The 23,921-nt window shown below is 45.2% G+C and overlaps 2 protein-coding genes across 9 annotated transcripts in view; one reads left to right on the plus strand and one right to left on the minus strand.

Annotated features, from left to right (window-relative positions):
* Window positions 1-1,844: 1,844 nt before the first annotated feature.
* On the plus strand, window positions 1,845-4,492 carry LOC121717380 (paired mesoderm homeobox protein 2B-like). Its single transcript, XM_042102543.1, has 3 exons — window positions 1,845-2,261; window positions 2,884-3,071; window positions 3,421-4,492. The coding sequence occupies exons 1-3, from the start codon at window positions 2,021-2,023 to the stop codon at window positions 3,835-3,837; spliced, it is 846 nt and encodes a 281-aa protein (XP_041958477.1). The 5' UTR covers window positions 1,845-2,020; the 3' UTR covers window positions 3,838-4,492.
* A 300-nt stretch (window positions 4,493-4,792) lies between these two features.
* Window positions 4,793-23,921, minus strand: part of limch1a (LIM and calponin homology domains 1a) — a 53,291-nt gene continuing 34,162 nt past the window's right edge. Inside the window, exons 13-34 of one of the 8 annotated variants that reach the window (XM_042092347.1) lie at window positions 22,503-22,856; window positions 21,229-21,651; window positions 20,393-20,743; window positions 19,704-19,928; window positions 18,807-18,845; window positions 17,176-17,293; window positions 16,495-16,652; window positions 15,488-16,061; window positions 14,962-15,307; window positions 14,527-14,648; window positions 14,246-14,366; window positions 13,878-13,934; window positions 13,053-13,078; window positions 12,563-12,676; window positions 11,683-11,775; window positions 10,721-10,926; window positions 9,676-9,794; window positions 9,187-9,304; window positions 8,782-8,862; window positions 8,188-8,296; window positions 7,983-8,085; window positions 4,793-7,875 (exon numbers count right to left, since the gene is read on the minus strand). In XM_042092347.1, the coding sequence (XP_041948281.1) occupies window positions 7,850-7,875; window positions 7,983-8,085; window positions 8,188-8,296; window positions 8,782-8,862; window positions 9,187-9,304; window positions 9,676-9,794; window positions 10,721-10,926; window positions 11,683-11,775; window positions 12,563-12,676; window positions 13,053-13,078; window positions 13,878-13,934; window positions 14,246-14,366; window positions 14,527-14,648; window positions 14,962-15,307; window positions 15,488-16,061; window positions 16,495-16,652; window positions 17,176-17,293; window positions 18,807-18,845; window positions 19,704-19,928; window positions 20,393-20,743; window positions 21,229-21,651; window positions 22,503-22,856 (3,883 nt within the window). In that variant the 3' untranslated portion in view covers window positions 4,793-7,849. Of the gene's footprint in view, window positions 7,876-7,982; window positions 8,086-8,187; window positions 8,297-8,781; window positions 8,863-9,186; window positions 9,305-9,675; window positions 9,795-10,720; window positions 10,927-11,682; window positions 11,776-12,562; window positions 12,677-13,052; window positions 13,079-13,877; window positions 13,935-14,245; window positions 14,367-14,526; window positions 14,649-14,961; window positions 15,308-15,487; window positions 16,062-16,494; window positions 16,653-17,175; window positions 17,294-18,806; window positions 18,846-19,703; window positions 19,929-20,392; window positions 20,744-21,228; window positions 21,652-22,502; window positions 22,860-23,921 lie in introns of all 8 variants that reach the window. The other 7 variants (XM_042092355.1, XM_042092341.1, XM_042092388.1 and 4 more) reach the window with 7 other exon arrangements.

Below are 23,921 nucleotides of genomic sequence, written 5' to 3' on the forward strand. Positions count from 1 at the left end.
CTTTTTAAACTAGTCCTCTGATATTTCATATTTTAACCATACATAGTATGTAATACAATGGAACAATGCAGTAAGGGTGGAATTTAAAGAGTTGCCTTGGTCTATAAATCGAATAGCCTACATTAAGCCATGCTACAATTCTGAAATAAATCGAGGATCTAAATATAGCCGAAATTCCTTAGGATACGTGCATTATTGTGCTACTGATTGCAAGCTAATCTTATAAACACACACACACACACACACACAGAGAGAGAGAGAGGGAGAGAGATGTGTGTGTGTGTGTAACATAACTTTTAAGCCATTAGGCTATATTGTCAAAGCTCTTATACTATGGATATTTAGATACGTGTGAATTGCTCTTTTGGATTTAGTCTGGCTGTTTCTACCCTCAGAGGAATAGAAAGTAGAAGTTAATTTGATTTTCCTTCAGTATCCACGAGGACCAGATGTCTTTACATCTGCTCATTCTGTTTCCGCGCTCTTCTTCAAACACTGGCCCAAACTACTTCTTGGGGGACATCGAAACCATACCACATTATGGTCACTCAGTCAAAGAGCAGTCTAGTCTTCGAAATTGCTTACAGGGTCTTTTCAAAATCATGTTTCCAAGATGAGAGTATGTAAACCACTTTGTTCGACGATTGATATGTCAGTGTGTGGCGTAGGCTATTGGCTACAGGGAGCACACACTTATGGCACAGCCTACAGTAAAACAAACAAACAAACACCGAGTTCGTTAGGATATTTTCGAAAATGTCTATAGCTACTACAATGATACCAAACTTAAGTGCTGAAGCCGTATACAATTTTTGATAAGACAAACTGATGTTTTTGGACAAGGGTTGTAGGCTAGGCCTATGGGGGGCTACCTGTAGGGAAATTGTTGTGAGGAATTAGTAAGGGCAGTGGGCTCAGACTATCAGTGTAGTTTTTAGGCACACACACTTCGATAGGCTCAAACCAAGAGTAGGCCTAACTGATATTTGGTGCTGCCATTATTCAACACGATGTTGTTTTGTTGTATTGTATTAACACTTATGCTGGCTTTACGTGTGCAAGTGATAGGCCTGACAATGAACCTGTAGTCTACCCTTAACAGTAGGTCTAGGCTATGCACGTACGCCTGAAATAGGCCTACGTTTAACAAGCTTAGCTTTTAAAAACTAAGCGGGTGATTAAATAGGCTAAAATCCAACATCTACATGAATAATCTGTTAAGATGCATCATTGCAGTCGCTGTTTCTGCTATACTGTTGCTGTGTGGTAAATTGGACGTTACAAACTCAACATGGTGTATTTTGTGGTCAAATTGATCTCTAGCCGAGGAACGACTCCCTCGCCCCCTTTAACCCTGGAGCCGGGTGAGGAGGGTAGGAGAGGGAGGCAGGTAAAAATTGCACCACGGCTGAATGATGAGTTAAAAGGCTTAAAAGCTCGCGCGAAATTTGATCAGGGAGAATCGTCACCCAACTCTCATTATTTATAAGTGCTTTGATTGAATTAGGGGGCGCGGAGATGGAAGAGAGGAAAGCGACCGTGAGAGAAGTGAGTGGGGATGGAGGAGAGCACGGAAAGGGAGACAGGGAGACTTCTTCGGTAATGGAGGGCGCGGTATTAAAGTCTAATTAGAGATGCGCGAGGGAATCGATGATGGAGGAGGTTGGGCGTGCGACGCGGGTCCCCCTCGCGACTGCAAGGGCCCCAATGCACTGATGAGTTATTGTCATGTAAAAAAAATCGCGAGCTTCGAGACCCACCGCCTGGCGGTATTAGACTATCCAAGTCCTTAGAGCGCTTACTTGTATGCTCTGGAGACCGGAGTGCAAGGTGTTGCGCGCGAAGGTCCTTTCATAAAACTAGCCTGAACTACCTTACCTCAGCACAGTCAAGAAGAGGCAGCAACACGAGCGCACCGTCAGTGGACCCTCTGCTTTTACATCACTTGTGTGCATAAAGAAGTTGTTTTTCACGCAACAGCATCTCCAAGCAGCATTTTCATTTCACCGCGTGATTTCCAATGTATAAGATGGAATATTCTTACCTGAACTCATCTGCTTACGAGTCTTGCATGGCTGGAATGGACACTTCCAGTCTCGCATCAGCTTATGCAGACTTCAGTTCCTGCAGCCAAGCCAGTGGATTTCAATATAACCCCATCCGGACTACCTTCGGGCCAACGGCCGGGTGTCCCTCACTGACACCCGGCACCTGCAGCCTAGGCCCCCTACGAGACCACCAAAGCAGCGCGTACTCTGCAGGTAATAAGAGGTTCTGCTGACTGTGACACAGCCGACAAATCCTGTTGGTTATATAGTACAGGGGACTTTATTGCATTTGGAAATGGAAATGTGTTTAGTATTTACCGAAACGAAATTTGCTTAAACAAATGAAAGTATTTATCGCGTTAGAAGCGATTGCAGGCGCGCGGTAATTGGGTTATGCGGTTACACTATCCCTGTCACACCCTCAACAGCCAACAAAATTACCTCAAACTGCCAAAATGATTGGCATAATTTATTTACTTTGCGATGAGACGTAAGCTTGGGAAATAATTCAATAAACGAAGACTAAAGTTGATTACGGAACTGTACTGAAGTCGCAAGATAAGGGCGACCAGATATTGCCAGACAAGTTTAGCTGTGTCGCTGAGAACTTCTGTAGGCCTACCCATATCTTACCGAAGTAGCTCCAGAAGTAGACAGTATTTTACTTACTTCTACTTTGCATTAAATCTTCATTGTTCTATATTTTGCAATAATTGGTTTGGCGTTAGGTCTGTAGGCCTATAATAAAATAAGTTATCAGGATGTCATTACCCAGATTTACATTTTCAAACGACCCTTTTACTCTTCGCTGTTACGAAATGTTTTTCTTTTACAGTTCCATATAAGCTGTTCACGGACCATGGCGGTTTGAATGAGAAGCGGAAACAGAGGCGCATAAGAACCACCTTCACCAGCGCACAACTGAAAGAACTGGAGCGCGTTTTCGCTGAGACGCACTACCCAGACATCTATACACGCGAGGAACTTGCTCTTAAAATAGACCTGACTGAAGCGCGTGTGCAGGTAGCCTATCACCATATTTTATCCAAGCCAACGTCCATATAGGTCTAATGTTAATAAACATTTTAAATTGACGGATCTCTTCCGCCACTTTAACGCAAATGTCTAAAAACAATTATGAATTTGTATTAGGCAATTATTATTATTATTATTATTATAAGGCAATTATTATTATTATTATTATTATTATTATTACTACTACTACTATTGTTATTAAATACTACTAGTAATTGGCTATCAGTTACTGCTGCTACTACTACCACCACTAATAATAATAATAATAATAATAATAATAATAATAATAATAATAATAATACTATCTACAATGTTAAGTTTCATTCATTTCCCCCAGGTTTGGTTCCAAAACAGGCGTGCAAAATTTCGCAAGCAAGAGCGCGCAGTTGCTGCTGTATCTGCCGCAAAAAACGGATCCTCTGGAAAGAAACCAGACTCACGCGAGGAAGACAACAAAGAATCTAAAGTCACCGATCCGGATAGCACAGGAGGGCCTGGGTCAAACCCAAATCCAACTTCCACCTGTGGTGGACTCAGCCCTTCCCCGGGGATAGCAACAGGCACCGGACATATGGAGTCTGTCAAGACGTCGCCAAGTGGAAACCTCGTAGGCACCACGTCCAGTCCTGGATGGGCGTCGCCTGCAAGTGGAATCTCAAATTTGCCGGACTCTCTGGGTGGACCGTTCGCCAACGTTCTCTCTTCCTTGCAAAGACAAAACGGCAACAAGGCAGGAATGGTAAAGATGTTCTGATGATACCACATTTGACCTGTGGAGAGCGTCCAGGAGAAAACACTTGAGGTAACACACATTTCATGCGAAACGAAGAACATCTACAAGGATTTGCGGATCATTTACTTTACGCATGGACAGATGTGTTTATTAGTAATTTTCTAGAGACGATAGGCTATAGATCTCTCGGGCGCACACAATGTGTGTGTGCTGAACATGAAGTTCCCAGCACTTTTCTTTTGAGGGTAAAGTATACCCTGCAGTATTCTCCATGTGTCGCCTTAGCTGTTGTGCCTAATGTGAGATAGAACTGTTTTTAACTAGTCAGATTTTGAGCTGTGTCCATTTTTACTGCAAGACTGATACACCCAAGCCGTATAATGTATTTCAAATGGGCTTCAATATTGTGCTCGGATTTTTAAGTCTAGTATCTGGGCATGTTTACCAAAATGCAGTGCAACCTGCATATAAGCCTACCTACCCTCAACCCTATACAACTAATGTGTAGAAAGGGGTGATTGCGATTATGGGTTTTCAATATTAATCTACAGTTTAAAAGTATATTTATTTGTAATATTTATTTATTAATATGGTGTTTTATTTAAAGGTGAAATGATAGGACATGTTTTTTATTGCGTTTTAGATATAGAATGAACATCAACAGACCTAAATCCAACTCGAGTGTTTAAAAAGAAAAGTGGAATATTTATATGTGCATAACAGTTTTGGTATAGCGTGCCCATGCCTTGCTAATAAAGCGATACATAGTACAATTCTGGCAGCGAGGTGATTGTTTTGTATTGTGAATACCATAGTATCCATTATTTCACATACCAAATACAATGTTTATTACATAAAGTACCACCACATCTGTCGTTTTTCAGCACCAAGGACAGATCCAGACGCGTCAAAATGAGATTTCTAATTCGGGTACACACTCATGCAAACACACCAATTACACACAATGGTCAATAAGTGCATTTACAATGTTTTATTGTACAAACATACACTTGCTATAAAAGCCATTGCATAGCAGTTCCTTCTAATTCGTTTCAGTTTAGATTTTTTTTTAATCGATTACAATAAATACAGAGCTTAAACATATTACACGATTCTGCACCACTCCACCTCCACTTTATTGCATTTTAATCCAGTTTAAATCGTTCCTTATCTAAATGCTTAACAAAGCAAAACGGAAACGGAAACAATACTGCATAAAAAGGGAAAAGCAATGACAGCAACGCTATTGAAATGGGACAAAGCTTTGCAGAAGTGCAACAGACGGTTTACATTGCGGTTAGATAGGACAGTCAATTACCAAAAATGGGAATAAACTAGTAACATAGTTAATATCATTCAAACCTTGCAGAAAGATGTCTATCTGTGCAGGGTCGCTTAAAGGATATGTTTCAAGTTTCACAAAAAATATTCACAGAAAACGCAGGAAAATGTAGACATGAGGTTTTGTGAAATGAGCTAATGTTCTATAATAACAGTTTCATAGAAGATTTACATTGTAGAAATCCATTGTGCTCTGTGCATTTGTCCTCCTAGAAAACCACATGCCTTAACAGAGATAATTAGTCGGAACTTAGAAAGAGTGTATTTCCAAGTAGGCTACGTACTCCATCGGTTGGTTTGGTTTGAATTGTTACTCTCTGATAGGCGATCGTGTTTGACATTCGGATTTAAGTTAGGCATCCACACCATCTCGTTGTATTTCACGTTACTGAGATGATCTTTGGGATTTTCATGGAATCTATGGAATCAAACTTCTCATAAATTGTGCAACCACCTTCGTTCATAAGGCACATACGTTGATGCAAAATCACCCCGTACAGTAAGAACGGAAAGCGAGAGCATTAGGTACACAAGGGGAAGCTAATGAACTGTTTGAATAAAATGTATTTCTAAACTTAAATAAGGATATATGATTTGCATCAACCATGCATTCGCATAAAGTTAAAAACATTATTCACAGTAAACCCAAGCAGTCAAACTAACTCGAAATAATGAATAATGAATAATAACTCATGCATATTTTTTTTCTAACTCAAAAATACAAAGTTAAGCAACTTAGCTGTTTTGAGTGTTACGTAAATTATCATGATCTTTTGCAATAACATTAACATCATAAAACTGACTTACTTATTTTCAATTGTTTTTTTTTTAATGTTTTTTTTCTAGTTGCACGGAAATATCAATACAATTTAGGGACTGTGTCTTCAGGTTGTGCTTTGACATGTATGCTTCATTCCCACCATAGGTAGGTCACAGTAACACTCACAGTCAACCTAAACAAAATATTTATGTAAATATAACTCAGACTCAATTGTGTAAGAGTGTAAGTCAATCTGAGGAATTTATTCTCATGATCCTTTGGTAAATATAGTTTGGTAAATATAGTTGTCAGGGTGTGCATTTGACAGTATTGGCTTCACTAATATACTGATGCCACAATGGACATGGGTTTTGTCTTTATAGTGAAATTTGACATGTGCAGGTGGATAGATGCAGTTAAATGTTGTTGAATACTGGCAAATGTATGGTAGTAACCATTGTTGGAAGTGCCTTGAAAAATCTCAAGAGACCAACTTGATTCTTTACAGAATGATCCAGTGCTCTCATTGTTCACCCAATTAGTTAGTCAAGTAGCATCGATTAGCATAGCCTTGGCTGTCACACCGTTTCAGGCTTTATTGTCCACTGTGTTGCACATCTACGTCTCCCCTGCTGACAGCGAGTCAATGTACTATTATCTGCTACTGTTCATTATTCAGTTGTGGGAAAGGCAAGATATGTTTGCAGAATGCTCCGTAGTTTTATGTACAGTGAAGTCACCTTAAATCTAAATACTTGAGTTACTGGTACTGAAATCACACATTTGATTAACCTTAAACTGATGTAGTAAATTAAACATTTTAAAGTTATTAGTTTACTCAAATAAATTAAGTTAGTTTGACTGTTCGGCTTTACAGTGCTGTGAGTAACAACGGGCAATACGCAAATACTTGAGAACTGTTCAATCAAAAACAATGCAGCAAAATGAAATGGGAAGGTTTTGCATGCACACAACCAACAATGGCGCAGTATGGGTACATGTTACATGCCTCTCGCCTGATAACATTGTTTTTTCGCCTCATACGTTGGTCATGTGTGCTCCATTTCTTACATCTCAAGCAAATGAAATTTCAATTAGCAAAAGGGAAAAAAACATGTACACAATCTAAAGAAAAAAAACACACCAGTTCAGAAGAAAAAAAAAGTAGACTCTACTTAAATCAATCAGAAGGTTAATTCATGCAAGAAAATACTTTGCAGCCACCAAGCTCGGCAGCTCAGCAACGTTGTGAATGATTAAGGCATCATACATGTTAAACTGCAGCGACACCAGACATGATCCTATTTAAAAAGCATAGATAGATAGGCTACTATAGACTTTCTGACAGGATTCTGTATACAGAGAGATAGTTACTATTTAAAGACGGTAAGGTGTGCTTCAGACCGACAGACTCTCACTTATGCCTCGGATAAAAAAATACTAATAATACTAATATATCAAGGTGCAAAGTGAGCATGTGATCTTAGGAGGCCTTTTTTGTATAGAAATTTCAATCAGGAGGAAATCTAGCTTTCCGACCACGTGACCCCACAGCCTTTAAAAACTACTTATATCGAAATATCCAGCGTTGTGTAACTCAGGTTAAATGACTATTTATCTTATTGACGTCCTACAGTGCACTTATTATTGTGTTATGTAGGTCAAGCAGAGTGTAGGAGGGGGAAGTTATTTTACAAGTACAAAAATAAAGAGATGTTATCGTATCTGAAAACTGAGTAGACTTGATGTAAAGAAAGAGAGAAACGTGTAACGTGGGGGAGCTTTAAACCCTCCTTATCAGTATATCAGTTAATCTGAGATGTTGTGTTAAAATTACTCCGCTCATTGCAGGTTGCTTCAGTGGAGATTGTCAGAGACTCTGTTCTGTTCTGTGTTGGTGTGTCTACGGGTGTCATTCAGGTCCACTGCAGCTCACAGCGTGGTAGGCTGACCAGCAGCTGGGGGGGGGGGGCACAACAAAGACAACACTTACGGTTTAGTGTCCTGTTTTGTTAATGTATTATATCGCATGTGCGCCTACTTGCGTGTGTGTTGGATTGCTCACCACGTGATTTGATGTAGCACTCTTGGCAATTGAGGAGGCCATTACGAATCCTGACGTCTGTCCCCGTGCTGGTGTCGCCTAGAAGCCCTTTACACATTCCACACTGTAGGAAACAAACACATGGAGTGTAAACGGGCTGCGCAGACTCTTTGGCATCAACAAAACAAGCATCCGGTCCAATATGCGGCCCCTTTCTCTAACATACCTTGAAGCACTGTATGTGAAAGTACAGTCCCAGCGTCTCGATAATCATGGCCGCGCCCTTCCCCAGGGGCTGGGCACAGCTTGAACACAGCTTCTTTCCACTCACAGATCTACAGGCCATGAAAACAAAAACAATAACAACAAAAACAAACGTTGAAATGTATGCAGTGGAAATGTATCATCAAGTACACAGACAACACCCCTTTGCAGGTGCCCATGTTCTGGTTCTGGAATGTTTTTCTCCGGAACTCTTCGTGCACGCACATCACCGAGCCGCCAAAATGCTCTTCAGCATGACCAACAGACCGACCTCCACCATGACAGGGTTCAGACCAGGCACTGCTACCTGTATGGTAGTGTAGTCATGTCACTGGAAGTGGGTGTTCTGTCTTTGCAGTTCTATATCTACCAACCTGTATGAGTGATGAGCTTTATCTGTCTCCTTAGTGCTCATGTGTGTGTGTGTGTGCGTGTGTGTGTGTGTGTGTGTGTGTGTGTGTGTGTGTGTGTGTGTGTGTGTGTGAGTGAGTGTGTGAGTGGGTGTGTGTGTGTGTGTGTGTGCGCATGTGGTTGCGCATGTGTGTGTGTGCCATACCTGCTTGGGGAGGGTGGTTGGGTGTCGGGTGATGTTGGAGATGGTGTGGATGACCCTAAAACGTTCTCATAGGACCCTGACCTGGAGGCAACAAGCCAGTGCAACATTCAACAGCAGCCCACAATTATACACACTCAAACACAGCCATCATCACAGCCTCAGCAGACACAATCTCTGGGCAAGCATACGTGAATGTGTGTACGGTATTCATCACTCATAAAGTCCATACACACACATGCTTTTACAATGCAAAACTGGAAAAATATTTGTTTTCAACAAAAAATAGGCTAGTGGATGCAATTGGTTACCTCATTTTGCTATGCAATGCTATCACAATTTATCAATACATACGTTATTCAAACGACATGCATGTGTACACACACACGCACACACGCGCACACACACCTTCTCATCGCGGCAGGGTAGTTTTGTGGAGGACTGAAGTTGCGGTCCAGAGAGGAAGTCTTCTTCCATTCGTCACTCTGCGGCTTCCTGTCCGCGGGCGAGCTTCTCCATGAGCCATCTGTTTGGACACACCGGACAGTAAATGCATCTTCGTCTCCAGGCACACATGAATGAAGGACATCACACTGGTATTATATTGGTATATAAGAATGTGTGTATATGAGGATATTGAGTGTGCTTATAACAGATTGTGTCTTGTGTTTGCATATCTACTTTTATTATTATTATTTCTTGAATTTCCCCTTGGGGATCAATAAAGTATCTATCTATCTATCTATCTATCTATCTATCTATCTATCTATCTATCTATCTATCTATCTATCTATTATTATTACTAATATTATTAGTGCATTTAGCTGACGCCTTCATCCAAAGTGACCAATTGCAGACACATGTGTATGTATATGTGCATAAGTCTAATCAAATCACCCTGTATGAACTGCAGCTGTGGGGTGGCTGACTCGCTGTTGTCAATAGGAGAGGGGACCTTCCCATTCTGTTGCACTGGTGTAGGTGACCCTGTCAGAGCTGGGCTATGGAGGGTAGGACTGTGAAAAAAGAACAATATGAGAGAGATATCACATGTAGTATCAGTCTTTTACTTTCTGGAATATGTCCTTATACTTAAACTTCCAAAGTCAAGCAGCACATATGATTACACCAGTAAGATCCAGTCTACACATTACATTCTAAAATAATTATTATACACTTACATATTATATATATATTATATTTATTAATGTATTGGACAAGACTGGCATTCAATTAGTGGCGATATCTCAGGACATCCCTACTCATGCTCTTCACTGCTAGTGATCACATTTGCATGGAATTATCCAATGGGAATGTTCCATTCGTTCAAAGGGAGAGAACAGTGATTTCATAACATCACACTTGACAGTTACTGAGTGACAAAATGGAGTAAATGGATCAAATGGAGTGACTGTTCAGTTTAGCATGTGATGTCTAGACAAGCAAGTATAGGTCTACAAATGACTGCATAGTCTCTCTCACTGAGCTTGGGGGTGTGTTTTATTGCTTGTAAACAGGACACCCCAAGACTGAGATTGGAACTATTATTTGGGCAGAGGATGAATGAACAAAAACAAATTATAGAAACACAATTTGATGTCTTTAAACTTGATTAGTTGGTAGTAGAACTGCCAAACTGTCGAATCACAGTTGTGGTGATACCCATAACCAATGGCACTCTTACTTGTGCCATATTGCTTAAAGAGTTCTAACACAAATAAAGAAGGGTGTTTAAATAACACACACACACACACACACACACACACACACACACACACACACACACACACTTAAAGTCACTGTCAAATATTAACCTATTAAAACCTACTTAGTATGGATGACTACATCCACGACCTGTATGTGTGGTTTGTCTTGCTACTGACCCCTGTGTGATTTGTCTTGCTACTGACCTCTGTGTGTGTGGTTTTGTCTTGCTACTGACCTCTGTGTGTGTGCCACTCCATTGTGAGTGCTTGTGTGTCCTCCGCTTTCTGTCTGCTTGTCTTGGGTCAGTTTCCTGTCCAGCTCCGACAGTGACAGGACGATGCTGTCCTGCGTGCGTTGCGGGGAGGACACTGGACTGGTCAACCCTCCGCTGCCAGAACGAGATGTCAACGGGGTCATAGTCTCCTCAAGGATGCGTCTCTCCTGTTGGGAAAGGAAGTGGGTGGGGGAAAATGACAAACAGAAATGTCCAACAACCATGTCAAAACAAACTCAATTTTTGAAAGTAAGGGTGACAGACAGAAACCAAACAGTGCATATATGGAGAGGGCAAGCAGAGACTATGACTGTGAGGGGATGCTAGACAAATAGCTCCTGTCATAGACTTGTCATTCTATTCACTACTAAAGGGCCATTTGGAAAATTAAAAAACAGAGTATATGCATCAGTTACACAAAGGTTCCTCTTAATGGCAAAACTGATTCAGCTTCAACTAAACACGTTGGTCTAACTCTGCTTTGCTGAATACCGTGTTTGTGCATCATTGGAGACATTTGAACTAGGCCAACTGGGAAAAAAACCCTTCCCTCCCCCAGGGGGTACTGGAACTGTGCTGGGACCAGCGACCACAGCACTGCTGCTGCTAATAATAATAATAATAATAATAATAATAATAATAATAATAATAACAATAATAATAATAATTTTTATTTAAAGAACAATTCTAGATCAAAGTCATGTTACATACCAATTAAAATAGGTTAAAATAATCATAGAAAAAAGGATATGTACATAAACACAGCATTAGAAAAAGATATATTACACAATACACAAAACCCACAGCATTAATCAACAGATATTGGTTGGTGGTGCAGTCTTGAGTGTGTTTGGGGAGGGAGTGGCAGAGGGAAGGGGCAGCAATGGGGGACAGAGAGGCCTTCTCTTCCTTTCTCTTCTCACCTCCTCATGGTGCCTCCTCTCCTCCTCCTCCACCTCCCGCTGGGCTCTCTCCCACTCCTGCTTCAGCTTCTCCTGCTCACGCTGGTACTTCTCCTGCAACCGTACACACACACACACACACACACACACACACACACACACAGGCCGTCAGGCAGGGAGGGGTCAGAGAGAGAAACAGAGAGAGAGAGAGAGAGAGCATATATGAGGGAGAGAGGGAGAGAAAGAGAGACAGACAGACAGACAGAGAGAGAGAGAGAGAGAGAGAGCATATATGAGGGAGAGAGGGAGAGAAAGAGAGACAGACAGACAGACAGACAGACAGACAGACAGAGAGAGAGAGAGAGAGAGAGAGAGAGAGAGAGAGAGAGAGAGAGAGAGAGAGAGAGAGAGAGAGAGAGAGAGAGAGAGAGAGAGAGAGAGAAACAGAAACAGTATGCATATAAGAGAGAGAAGCATCTGGGGAAAGCATAGGGACATGAGGTGAGGCAGGCCACAAGGAGGCACCAAAGTCCAGACAGCACACAGGCGGAGGACAGACACACAGGCAGGCCCCTCATAAGCACACACTGACCACCACAAACATAGATCACAAGCTGGTCAGCTTCAGCACTGGAATGGCTACACCAAACCACTGTGCCTAGAATCATGCTATATAAATCACAGCTAAGACAGATTAATGGAATGGGCATATAGCTCTACTGTGTTTTCTATCCCCATAGCATGACACACTGCAGAACAGTTCTTAGTGGACAGGCCTCTGATGTGCCTCTCATGATATGACACAAGCAGCTGACCATGGTGAATATGTAGCAGGTGACGGTGCCTATAGTGTGTTTGTGCACCTGTGCTGAGACACTGTGCCTGTAGCTCACTAATATACCTTCAGCAAGCGCTCCTGCTCTTGTTGCCATCTTTCTTGACGTTTGCGCTCCTCATTGGGATCCCATGTCCAATGGTCAACCCTCTTAGCCAGATTCAAGATAGGGGTCTCAATCTGACATACATACCACACATAACCACACACACAAAGATACAAGAGGAGGCAAACACACACACACACACACACACACACACACACACACACACACACACACAAACACACACACACACAAACACACCAACCCTCCCACCCACACCCACAAAACACACACACATACATACACAAGGAAAAAGAGGAAAGGAAATTGATAGAACAGGTTGTTTGTGACAACAGTACTTGGACTCCAGAGGAAATAGAAGGGTAAGGATTTGTTCAAGAACAACAGTGAGAATGCAGACAGACTGCAGGTGTAAGGGAACAGAAATGAACAGAAAAGAGACTTGAGGTGGTGCTATGGAGAAGAACGAAGGATGTATACAGGAGTACTTACACACTCCATGGGGTTTTCAAGGCCCTCTGGAAAAAACCCAAAACAAAACACAAATCAGTCAGCAGAGTTGACCTTTCCTCTCTCTGTTTCTATATCTCGTCCACACACAGGCACACGGATATTACTCAAACACAGCCCTCTTATATGGCTACGGCAGCCTCCTAGCACTAGACAACCAATGACATTGAGAGGGATATAAATGAAAGAGAGCGACAGAGACAAACATGGAGTGAGAGAAGAAGGGAGGGAGGGAAAGAGAGGGAGAGACAGAGGGAGAGACAGAGAGAGAGAGAGAGAGAGTGAGAGAGAGAGAGAGGGAGAGAGCGAGGAAGCACGCAAGAGAAAAAGAGAGAGAGAAAGATATTTCACATTCAAAAACGGATTCATTATGTACAATACCATAAACTATACACGAGAGACAACTAGACAAAAGCAACAGAGAATGCCGTCAAGAGGACGCAAATGGGACAGAGATCTAAATGAGTGCTTCCACAAATCCATTCCACAAGGCCATTTCTGTATATGGCATGACTACGGAAACCTGTTGAGGTCAAAATGTTCAAAATATATCACGAATGGGACCAAATGGAGGTTTGCACTACTGTACATGTCATGACCTCAGCAGGTTTAGGTAGCCAGCAGATTTGGGCTTTAAGTCCACAGCAATGAGAAGAGTCGAAGCAGGAACACCAAGAACAGAGACAGAGGAGTGGCTAGACAAGGGGCGCGGCAACGACACGGGCCACCTTGTACAGAAGCAGTACATAGAGGTGGGGAACGGGATTGGTTGGTTTCCTATCTTGGCCAATCACATTGCAGCTTTACCTGGCGTCGCGAAGAACTCCCAGCGCAACCTAGAGCTACCAGACGAGTGTGATGAATCTACACATCAACCACAGCACCCCCCCCCCCCCCCAGTGCCCCCCCATCAAAGCACACCCCCCCAAATACACACACAGGGGAAGAGTGATAGAGGAACAGACAGACAGAGAGGAAGGAAGGAAGAAAGAAAGTAAAAGATCTATGAGCAAGAGATCAACAGAAATAAAAAAACAGAAACCTAACAGCAAAAATAAAAAAGAATTCATTTTGTTGCATAACTACAGCATCGACTGATGTTTCTCCAGTGCTGAGCTGGTTGCCTTACGTTACGAGTGGTGAGAGGTGCGTTGTGGGTAATGTAGTTTTAATACCTGGCAATGTGGTGGAAGATGAGGTCAGGGTGCTGGTCTGTGCTGAATCAGTTCTGCTGTACTCGGAGGAGGAAACTGACAGGTCCTCAGGGGACTGAGCAGAACTCACAGAGCTGTTCATCTGTAGACACACATCAGCATATCAGTCACAAACTGTAGGCTTTACACCTCACTATACTGTATATCGGTCCATGAATCAGACAGAGAACAGGACAACCAAAACAGATATCGATGACTACACCTCAATTGCTGGTAAATAGCAAATGAATGGTTTGACCCACCCATGTTCTAGTGGTTGCATCTGCTTCATCGATGACCTGTGTCTGTGTGAGTTCTGTCACGATGGTCGTTTTGACAACACAATTCCGCTTCCCTCCAGCAGCGAGGTCCTTCTGTTCGGACACTGCAACAACAACATTCAACCCTTATACCAACACACAGTACTTCTGAATCGCTTCACTGGACAGCAACCTCTGATGGTTTGTCTTGGAAAAAACATCTGGAATAAATTCCATACAATTATAGGAGGTCCCATAAGACCATTATTCAAGGGCCATTTAAAAACAAAGCATGATTCAATATGCTACTGACCATCTGCCATTCTAGCAATGTCCACTAGATGGCACTCCATAACAGGGCTGCGATGAGTCTGCCAGTGCGAGGCTGAGCAGAAACATCTAGAAGGCTCCACAGAGTGGGAGCGGAGCGGTGCTCACCTCTAAGTGGAGACTGGGTGACGTCAGCAGATGCCTGCTCTCCACCTCGGCTCGTCTCCTGAGATGAAGGAGATGTGGGAGCCGCCCGCTCCTCCTCCTCCTCCTCCTCCTCCTCCTCCCCCTTGGTGGTGTCCCTCTGCGGGGATCTGGGCTGACGTTCCTCCTGGGGGGGTTTGGTGCACGTCTGGGGAGACGTGGGGGGCGCGGCGGCTCCTCCCTGTGTGGTCCCAGCCGCGTCCTGATTGGCTGAGGGTGTAGGAGGCAGCGGAGGCGGTGGAGAGCTCAGCCTGGTGATCTCCTTTTTATCTTCGTTGATTTCTCCATTGATGCGTATCAGCCCATCAGCCTACAGGGATGCACCGCCGACACAAACACACACACACACACACACACACACACACACACACACACACAAATAAGGACATGGATTTGTGCAATGAAGTTGTAATGATTTAGGAGGACAATTTAGATAGCTTTACCATCAATTGTTTCAGGTTCTACACCACTGAAACAAGTCAGGCCTTACCTTGACTGGCTTGTGTCCACTCTGGTTGGGCCTTGGCTGGCTGTAAGGCTTGGGCGTGAACAGAGGCACGGGCTTGGACAGAGCGGGAGGGGTGCGGGTGGGCGACTGCTCCGGGGACAGGGTCCGGCTCTGGGGCTGAAAGGGAGGGCTCATCGTCCGTGTCTGCTGTTGCGAGGGCACTTTAGGTTTGGGGGCGTCTTCCACGGCAGCCTTCGTGCCGGGAGTGAATTTGGCTGGAGAGGGAGGTGGCTGAGGCTGCTTGGGCTGGCTAGCGGCTGGGGGCGACCGTGGCTGGGGTGGGGTGGCGGTGGCGGGCGTGGTGGCGGTGGCGGGCGTGGTGGCGGTGGGCGTGATGGTGGTGTCGGAGGCGGGAGCCGTGGTGGTTGCCGTGGTGGTTGTGGCAGTGGAGGGGAGCTGGGGAGCTTCTTTCTCGGGCGGCTGCGGGATCTGCAGACGTTCCAGGATGGCGTCGCTGATGGTGAAGCGCAGGGCGTAGCGCTGCAGCACGGCCGCTTTCTCCTCAGGGGTGCGGGCCCTGTCGTAGGCCTCGTGCAGCTCCTGCTCACGACGCTCCCTAGAGCGCAACACAGAGAACACAGAGAGGAGAGAGAGACAGTGAGACACGGATGACCACCACGGATGACCACCACGGATGCTCCTCATGCTCCACAGTGCAGGACACACACAGAGTGCATCTGCCCCAAATGGGAAAGAAGGTTTAATGCTCATGTGTTTTTTTACTAATGTTGTATGTTTTATGTTAAAGTGTACTGGTCATTGTTGTATTGTTGTATGGTGTATGTTGTAGATTATACTGTACTCGTCATTGTTTTATGTTTTATGATTTATGTTGCACACTATACTTTACTTGTCACTGTCTTGTTGCTGTCCTGTTACTGTATGTTGTCCATGGTAGCAAACTAATTCAGCTTTGAGGGTGAATAATAAAGTTAATCTATCTATCTTTGATTATGGCGAGGTAATGTGCACAAACAATAATTTCTCACTTCTCTTCCACAATCTCCTTGTAGGTCTTGATACTCTTCCTCCGAAGTGCAGATGCTTGCTCCTCCTTCATCATCTTCTCCATCATCTTCCTCTCGTTCTCCTTCTTGATGAGGTCCTGAGATGCACTTCGCCTCCGGTTCTTCCAACGGGCCAGGTCCTGGTCAGGGCAGAGGTCATTCATAAGTCACCATAAGGCCTCCAAGGCAGAGGATAAGTGAGTGTGTCTCATAAGGATAAAAGAAAATGTTTTACTCCTAAGCACTTAAACATGTTGAAATCGCTCAAGCCATCTCAATTACTCAATTTGTTCCCCTCAACTCACCCTTTTTGAGGGGCCTTGTCATGAGAAAGACACAAGTCAGACACCATCACAGCCATACTGTGTCAAACACAGTTAGTTGCAAATGAATAAACTTTTTTTAAGTATATTTGTTGGGCTTTTTGCCATTATTTGGATGGGACAGTGACAGGAAGCAAGTGGGAGAACATGGCATTGGGCTCTGTAGCCAGCTGTGCCACAGCTCCCCCCATGAACAAACCGTTCTAACCAAGTGGATGTTGTGATATTTGAACTCAGTTCTAAGGGCCGGGGTCACGTTAGGCTAAAGGACGCAGCTGGAAGCGCTCCGTCTGTCTGTCCGGCGGCTCGGCAGACCCCTTCCCCTGGCCCCGTGACTCACATCCTGCCACTGGTCGTCCTCCTTGTTGTACTGGTTGTGCAGGTCCTCGTGGCGCGACTGGCTGTGCGGCTGCAGGATGGCCTCCTCCTCACAGCGCATGTCAAACATGCTCATGCTCCTACAAACAGCAAAACAGGAAACAGGAAGTGGTCACAGGAAGACATATGACTCTCCAATTGGGAAAAAATAACTCAACAGTGATACAAAAACATCACTGCTGCAATCAAGTTGATTGTTCAGAAAGGTAAAGTGCTGGTCATTTCTGGAAGCTCAGCTTGCATGCACAACAGTGGTCTCACTGAGATAAACAGAAGTGCCCAGCATTGTTTCAGAAGATTATGTGGAAAAAGAGAGGTTAACACACACAACCATTCCTGAGGGCACAGTATGAATGGTGAGTGTTAGGCTGTGAATGAACATAACTAGGGTTAAAATTGTTCAAACAAATTCTGGCTGAAAGACAAACAAACTGGAAGCATGCAAAAAAAACAACAAAGATGCGTATTTCCTGATGAGGCAGTCCTGCATGCTGTGATGGGCTTTTCTAAATCACAGGCCAAAGGCTGAATAAGTATCGTTGCCACAATCAAAACAATACACAATTCATATCTATCACTCTCACTGGAGAGCTGTGACCACTGATATGGACACTGGGAGGACATAGACATGAGAAAGTGTCTTTCAGTAGATTCTGCTCTGAGTTTTTAACATAGAACGCAAACATTATGAGTCATAAGAGATTGCTGTGTAACTACACCAATCCCACCACACTATTTCAGCATAGCAGCGGTGGCCCTGACCCTCACTCTGTGGTTTTGGACACAGCCAAAGTGCAGTTCAGATGGACCCAAAGTCAACAATAGCCCGGTTACAAAAACCCAGTAGGTTGATCGTGGGTGAGTCCACCACAGGCCCAAGACAAACAGCTGGCTATATGAGTTCTGTAATGAGAACCAGGGAAGGGCAAAGAACAACAGGGAGATGGAGAGCCTTAACATGGGCTGTTCTTTTCCTGTGCCAACCCTGCTACTGGATAAGATGGGGTACACAAAAACAGAGTCCACTAAGGACAGAGAGAAAGAAAGAGAGAGAGAGAGAGAGAGAGAGAGAGAGAGAGAGAGAGAGAGAGAGAGAGAGAGAGAGAGCGCTGAGAGATGATCTCTTTGAGCAGTCGGTTTTCACTCTGGCAGAAGGACATGCATTGTGTGTTACTGGTTTTTAGTTGTTATGAGAGACACTTTCACACACGGCAAACATAATTTCACTGCAGCAGTCATAAGTGGACCAGAGAACATGCGTGTGTGTGTGTGTGTGTGTGTGTGTGTGTTTATGTCATGAGGCAGACATGCATTTATGGGTAAGCAGTAGAGTAGATGTCCGTCACATGGGTGGAGCTGTATGGGAGGGTCAGTGAGTGTCCAGAGAACGAAGACCGTAGTACAGGTGCAGACACTATCTGTGTGATGACAGGAGTGTGTGTGTGTGTGTGTGTGTGTGTGGGGGGGGGGGGGGGGGGGGGGCAGTGTGCTGCTGCAACACTGCGTGTCTTTAGACATGCAGTGGCTTAGTCCAACAGAAGACAAACTCAGGCGGAGGGAAGGAGACGGAACGTTCCGGAAGAAAAGACTTACTCTGGCTCATCAGCTGCACTAGCAGCTCTGTGGCTGAATCTAAAAACATCAAAAACATAGACAGAAAATCATCAATAAACAAACAAACAAACAAACAAACAAACAAACAAACATAAATAGGAAAGAAAAGACAAATGAGACAAAAATAGAGAGAAGTAGTGAGTATTGGACAAAAGATCTGTTTATGTACATGAAACGTTCCTTGAGTCAGATGGGAAAGCATGCACTGTATACCAAAATGACTGCACTGTTATTCTCCACTTAAGAAAACAGGTTGGAGGTGAACTCAAGGTCTGCATGCTTTCTTTCATGACCCTGCTGCCTTTATATATACGTGGACTTTCATCACCGCTGGTAAAGCAATCACATGGGAGGTTTTAAAGATGAGAAAAGCCTCTTTGGATCAGTGCATGCTCTGCGTATTTCACATAACGTGCTAACAGAGAGGAAATACTTTCAGGGGGTTAGACACATGCTAAAGACTGTGCGAAAAATACATCTGACATCATGTTCCACAGAATGACTTACATTATCATAAGGATACATATAATTTTACCATGCAAATATTTTCCATTAGTTTTGTAACAGCACACATGTCAGCTTATGTTAGCTAAACAGTTAAAGTGTGCCCATCACTGTAAGCAATCCATAAAGACCTCATTTCACTCCATTCTCTAATCTCATGCAATAGCCTGCCACTCATCTAGGCTCAGATAGTGAGCATTAGACACAAGGAGGCCATGTTAGCACGGGACTCTCAGAGCCACCTAGGCGGGGACAGATTAAAACACACTCGGGTCGATAGACTAACGACAGACTAAAGACACTGAAATGGCCGCCCCTGACTCTGCAGGGAGTCGGATGGCGGAGAAGGAGGGAGTCGGGAGGGCGTCTCACATTGGGGGTAGGTCATCGTCCTCCAGCCAGGAGGGTCGTCTTTGGGGGGCAGTGTTGCCCTGCTGGGGTGGAGGGCCGGGGGCAGTTGGGGCACTTTTAGGCTCGTCTGCCCCAGCTGCTTCCCACAGAGGTCCCAAAGCCTCTGCAGAGCCCGCCTCCTCCCTGTCCGTCATCTGAGGGCACTTCCTGGCAACATCTCTGGCGGGAGAGGCCACAGCGCTTAAGCTGAAGCCGAGAGAGTTACCATGGTTACAAAAAGCGAGGGGAAGGAGGATGTGGGGGTTGTGATGAGTGGGTAAAGGCAGTGGTCAACAGAAGACATGTGTTCACAATGCACAGATAAACATCAGAATGGACACATAGCAGAGCCATCAGCAACACAGTGACAAGGCAAATCCCGATAAGCAAGGTGAAAAAAGTGTTATCTGGCAAAGACATCAAACATAAGTGCACATCACCACAAGGCACAGTTGTGTATGGGAACACAGTGAATGGCTTGTGTTCTAAGTGTGTGTGTGATGGTAGAAAAGAATACATGTCAGTCGTCCAGATCTCATTAGTAGGTCTGGACAAAATAACACAGCAAGACACACAGGTTAGTCAGGAGTGCATTTGTGGCAAACAGGCCACAGTGATTTATACACCGCACGGCACACTTTCAAATGCACGAGCCTCGCGCCTCTTCTGACCTGTCCTTGGGCTTCTCTCTCTCTTTGGACTTCAGCTGGGACTGGCCGAAACCAGCAGCAGGGGTGCCTTTATACCTGGCTGTGCCTGGAACAGGGAGAAAAGGTTGCCCTGTCCCCCCTACAGCCTTTTGGTATGATCCTGTCCTCCGTGCGAGCATGTCGTCCTTCTCCGGGTCTGGCAGTGGACCGTCATCGTCATATTCTTCGTCCCAGTCGTCGCCACGCGCTCTGTCCACGCTGCCCTGTCTGTGGGCAGCTGCGCCAACAGATGAGGCGGCATAAAGGTCCTTTTGCATCTCCGTGGTGATTGGTGGTGAAGACACCTTGGGCTCTTGTTTCTGAGACTCTGTTCTGTTAGGGAGGCATCATGTTTACATTCCAGGAGGAACATACACACAGACGGCAGTGAACTCACTCTCACACACACTCACACACACACACACACACACTGCAAAGGCTCAAACGTCATGCCAAGACACTATCTATACAGAAAGCAGTTTATCCAGTTTATCCAAAATAAATTCTAGCACTTTCCCATGCACACAGTTTGGAGTCATTTGCCTTCATTTCCCTCCACACACAGCACACGGGAGCCGGCATTTGTTATGCAAAACAGGATCAAAGGACCAAAGCTGTTTTCCTTCCTGTGGCACACGGCGCTCCAGCACACCCCACCAAAACATGTTGAGCCTGAGGGCCAGGGTTAGCTCACACCAGCACCACTACCACATGTGTTAGTTGGAGACCGGCACAGCACCAGTCCATCTGGCATTCACAAACAACACCAACAACAACACCAACAACAACAACAACAACAAAGGCTTGTTCCGTCCCACCTCTGTCCTATCCAGTTCCTGGCAGTCTTAATGTTCCACTCTGAGTACTCCGTCACCGCCTCCGTCCGGGGGCGGTTCCCCACCGTGCCCACCACCCTGCGTTGGGCGTGTCCGTTCTGGGTGCTCTCTCTCGGTGGCTGGGCCTTGGAGCCGCCCGGCATGGGGAGGAAGCGGTTGTGGGCCTGGACGCTGGACTTCTGATGCGCGGCCGTTCTGCGGGCCAACATGTCGTCCTTCCTCACGTCAGGCTGTCTCTCCTCCTCTTCCTCTTGCCCCTCTTCTGGTTCCTCTGGGACCCTTCGGCCATACTGCGTCAGCAACTCGTCCAGCTCCTCATGTTCGGCCGAGGTCAAAGGTCGGCTGATGTCACGCACATGCACATGTGTGCTCGAGGCTGACGTGGGGGCACTGGGAATTTCAGGGCTACAAATAAAAGGCATCCAGGAACAGTGCAAAATGAAGAGAGTGAGACAATGTGAAATACAACAGAGGATAACAGAGCTATTGACACACTCCAGACAAACCCCCACACAGAGCACCACAATGCGCGCCCTCACAGTGGCCATCAGTAGCCACAGGCACACGCTACTGAGTCAGTCACTAAGACAAACAGCCATCAATGAGCACTCCAACCAACACAAGTACACAGAGTTCCATCACGTCACTAGAATCAGCTGATGAAAAACCATCAAGGCAACATCTTTTTTGCAGGCACACTGTCACTGACTCGGGATCAGTTGCCTCATGCTTGATGAGTGTGATTTGGGGGGGGGGGGGGGGGGCACAAGCAGAAGCAGCCAGAGGCTGCAGGGCAGTTAAAGAGACTAGCCGTCAGGTCAGTCCAGGGGTCGGGCCGCAGGGCAGTTAAAGAGAATAGCCGTCAGATCAGTCCAGGGGTCAGGCTGCAGGGCAGTCACGTGCGCCATCACAACAGGGCAGCATGAGAACTCATCTGCGTGCATACAGATGTGCACACACATCTCCATCTTCTCAAGCAGTGCATGTATGTATGACACCATACTGTAGGTGCTTCTCTGTATTGTAATTTTCAACTATCTCTGCATCTGTGTAAGTGTGTGTGTTTCTTAGCAGTAATAAACATTACCAGGTGAGTGTTTGAATGATAGAAAGAGTTAAATATACACTAAATGATCCACTGTCTTTACAGTCTTTTGCACTACTGGGTAGCAGGCCGCACTAGCAGGACAGGGTCAAGCAGGGTTAGGCAACACGAGGCCATTCCCAGTCGCGCTCCGGCTAGCAGCGGGCTGTACCTGCCCAGCCTTTTTTGGAGCGGAGAGTTCGTCCCAATGGTTGGCATGGCGACGGGCACGGCGGAGAGGAGGCGTTGGAGTGTCTGTGACTCGTCTCTCTCGCCCTTCCCCCCTTCCTCCTCCTCCTCCTCGCCCCCCTGCCCTGGCCGAGCGATGCTCAGACGCTCCCAGCACCTCTGGTCCATCTCTGTCACTGGACCAAACGTCACGAAGCGCTGCTGGCGGCTGCCCGGCGAGCGACGGGTGCCACGGGTGCGGCGGCTGGCCAGGTCATCCTGGGCCGCTGTTGTCGTGGAGATGGCAGGAGGCTGGGAGATTTTCTCAATGCAGGCCTGACATATTGGCGGGGAGTCACTGCTGACATTGTACAGAGCGCGCACACACAGTCATACACACACAACACACACACACGCACCACCACACACAAACACACACACCACCAGCACCCAGGTGCACAACACATCACCAAACTCATAGCCAAGACAAAAGAAATAATGAGGGATACAGACTGTTAGTCCAAGATAAAAATACTCGAACGAAGACAAACAGACCATGCACTCTACATACTGTAGGACACTGTCCCACTGCTTCCTTTCATAATGTATCCAGCACTGAACGGTATATTTAATGGTATATCTATTATGGTATACCTTTACAATGATTAATGCTATACAAATACCAAGAACTAGTATGCAAAAATCAGCTGTTTTCAGAGTTTGTTATTAGTTTATGACAGTCATCTGAGCAGAGGAAAGCATTGTCATTGAGGTGGGGGTGAGGTCTGACCAAAAGTGTAGACTTTTTCAGCTTTAAGCAGGTTAATCAGGCACGGTGCTGGAGGACACAGACGTAGCTGATGAGGGTTCATTAATTAAAGTGTCTCACTTGGACAGCACACAGCAGTGTCTTGTTAGAGAGGAAATAGCTGTTACTGAGGGAACCTGGGGCTACTGTGCAAATCTCCCCAGATCCTATTTGGTGACATCAGAGGTGAGACAATGACTGCACAAAAAAAAAAAAGATCCAAGATCGCAGCCAAACTACGCAACAGGCTCATCCAGACACACAGGCAGACAAACAAACACGCACACACAAACAAAGAGCTTGATCTAAACCAAATGTCTTGCTGCCAAGGAACATCCAAGCCCCCACCCCCTTCTCTGTCTCCCTTTATCTGCAAATCTGTCAGCTGGCCAATAGTTGTCCCTCTGTCTGCACAAGTGTAAAACTGTGGAGCACTGGGCGAAAGCTAGACAAGCACAGAGCCTGAAGAATAGAGAATAACAGCCCTCTGTAAAGGCCAGGACTTCTTCAAATGAGGAGCTATGGCACCATCTGTTCACCCAGCATGTTTAAACACCAATCAAGAGACCTTCTGCTCTCATACAAAGACAGGCAGTATCAAGGTCCCTATCTGTT

Source organism: Alosa sapidissima, chromosome 1 (genome assembly GCF_018492685.1).
Source record: "Alosa sapidissima isolate fAloSap1 chromosome 1, fAloSap1.pri, whole genome shotgun sequence".
NCBI classification, from domain to species: domain Eukaryota; kingdom Metazoa; phylum Chordata; class Actinopteri; order Clupeiformes; family Clupeidae; genus Alosa; species Alosa sapidissima.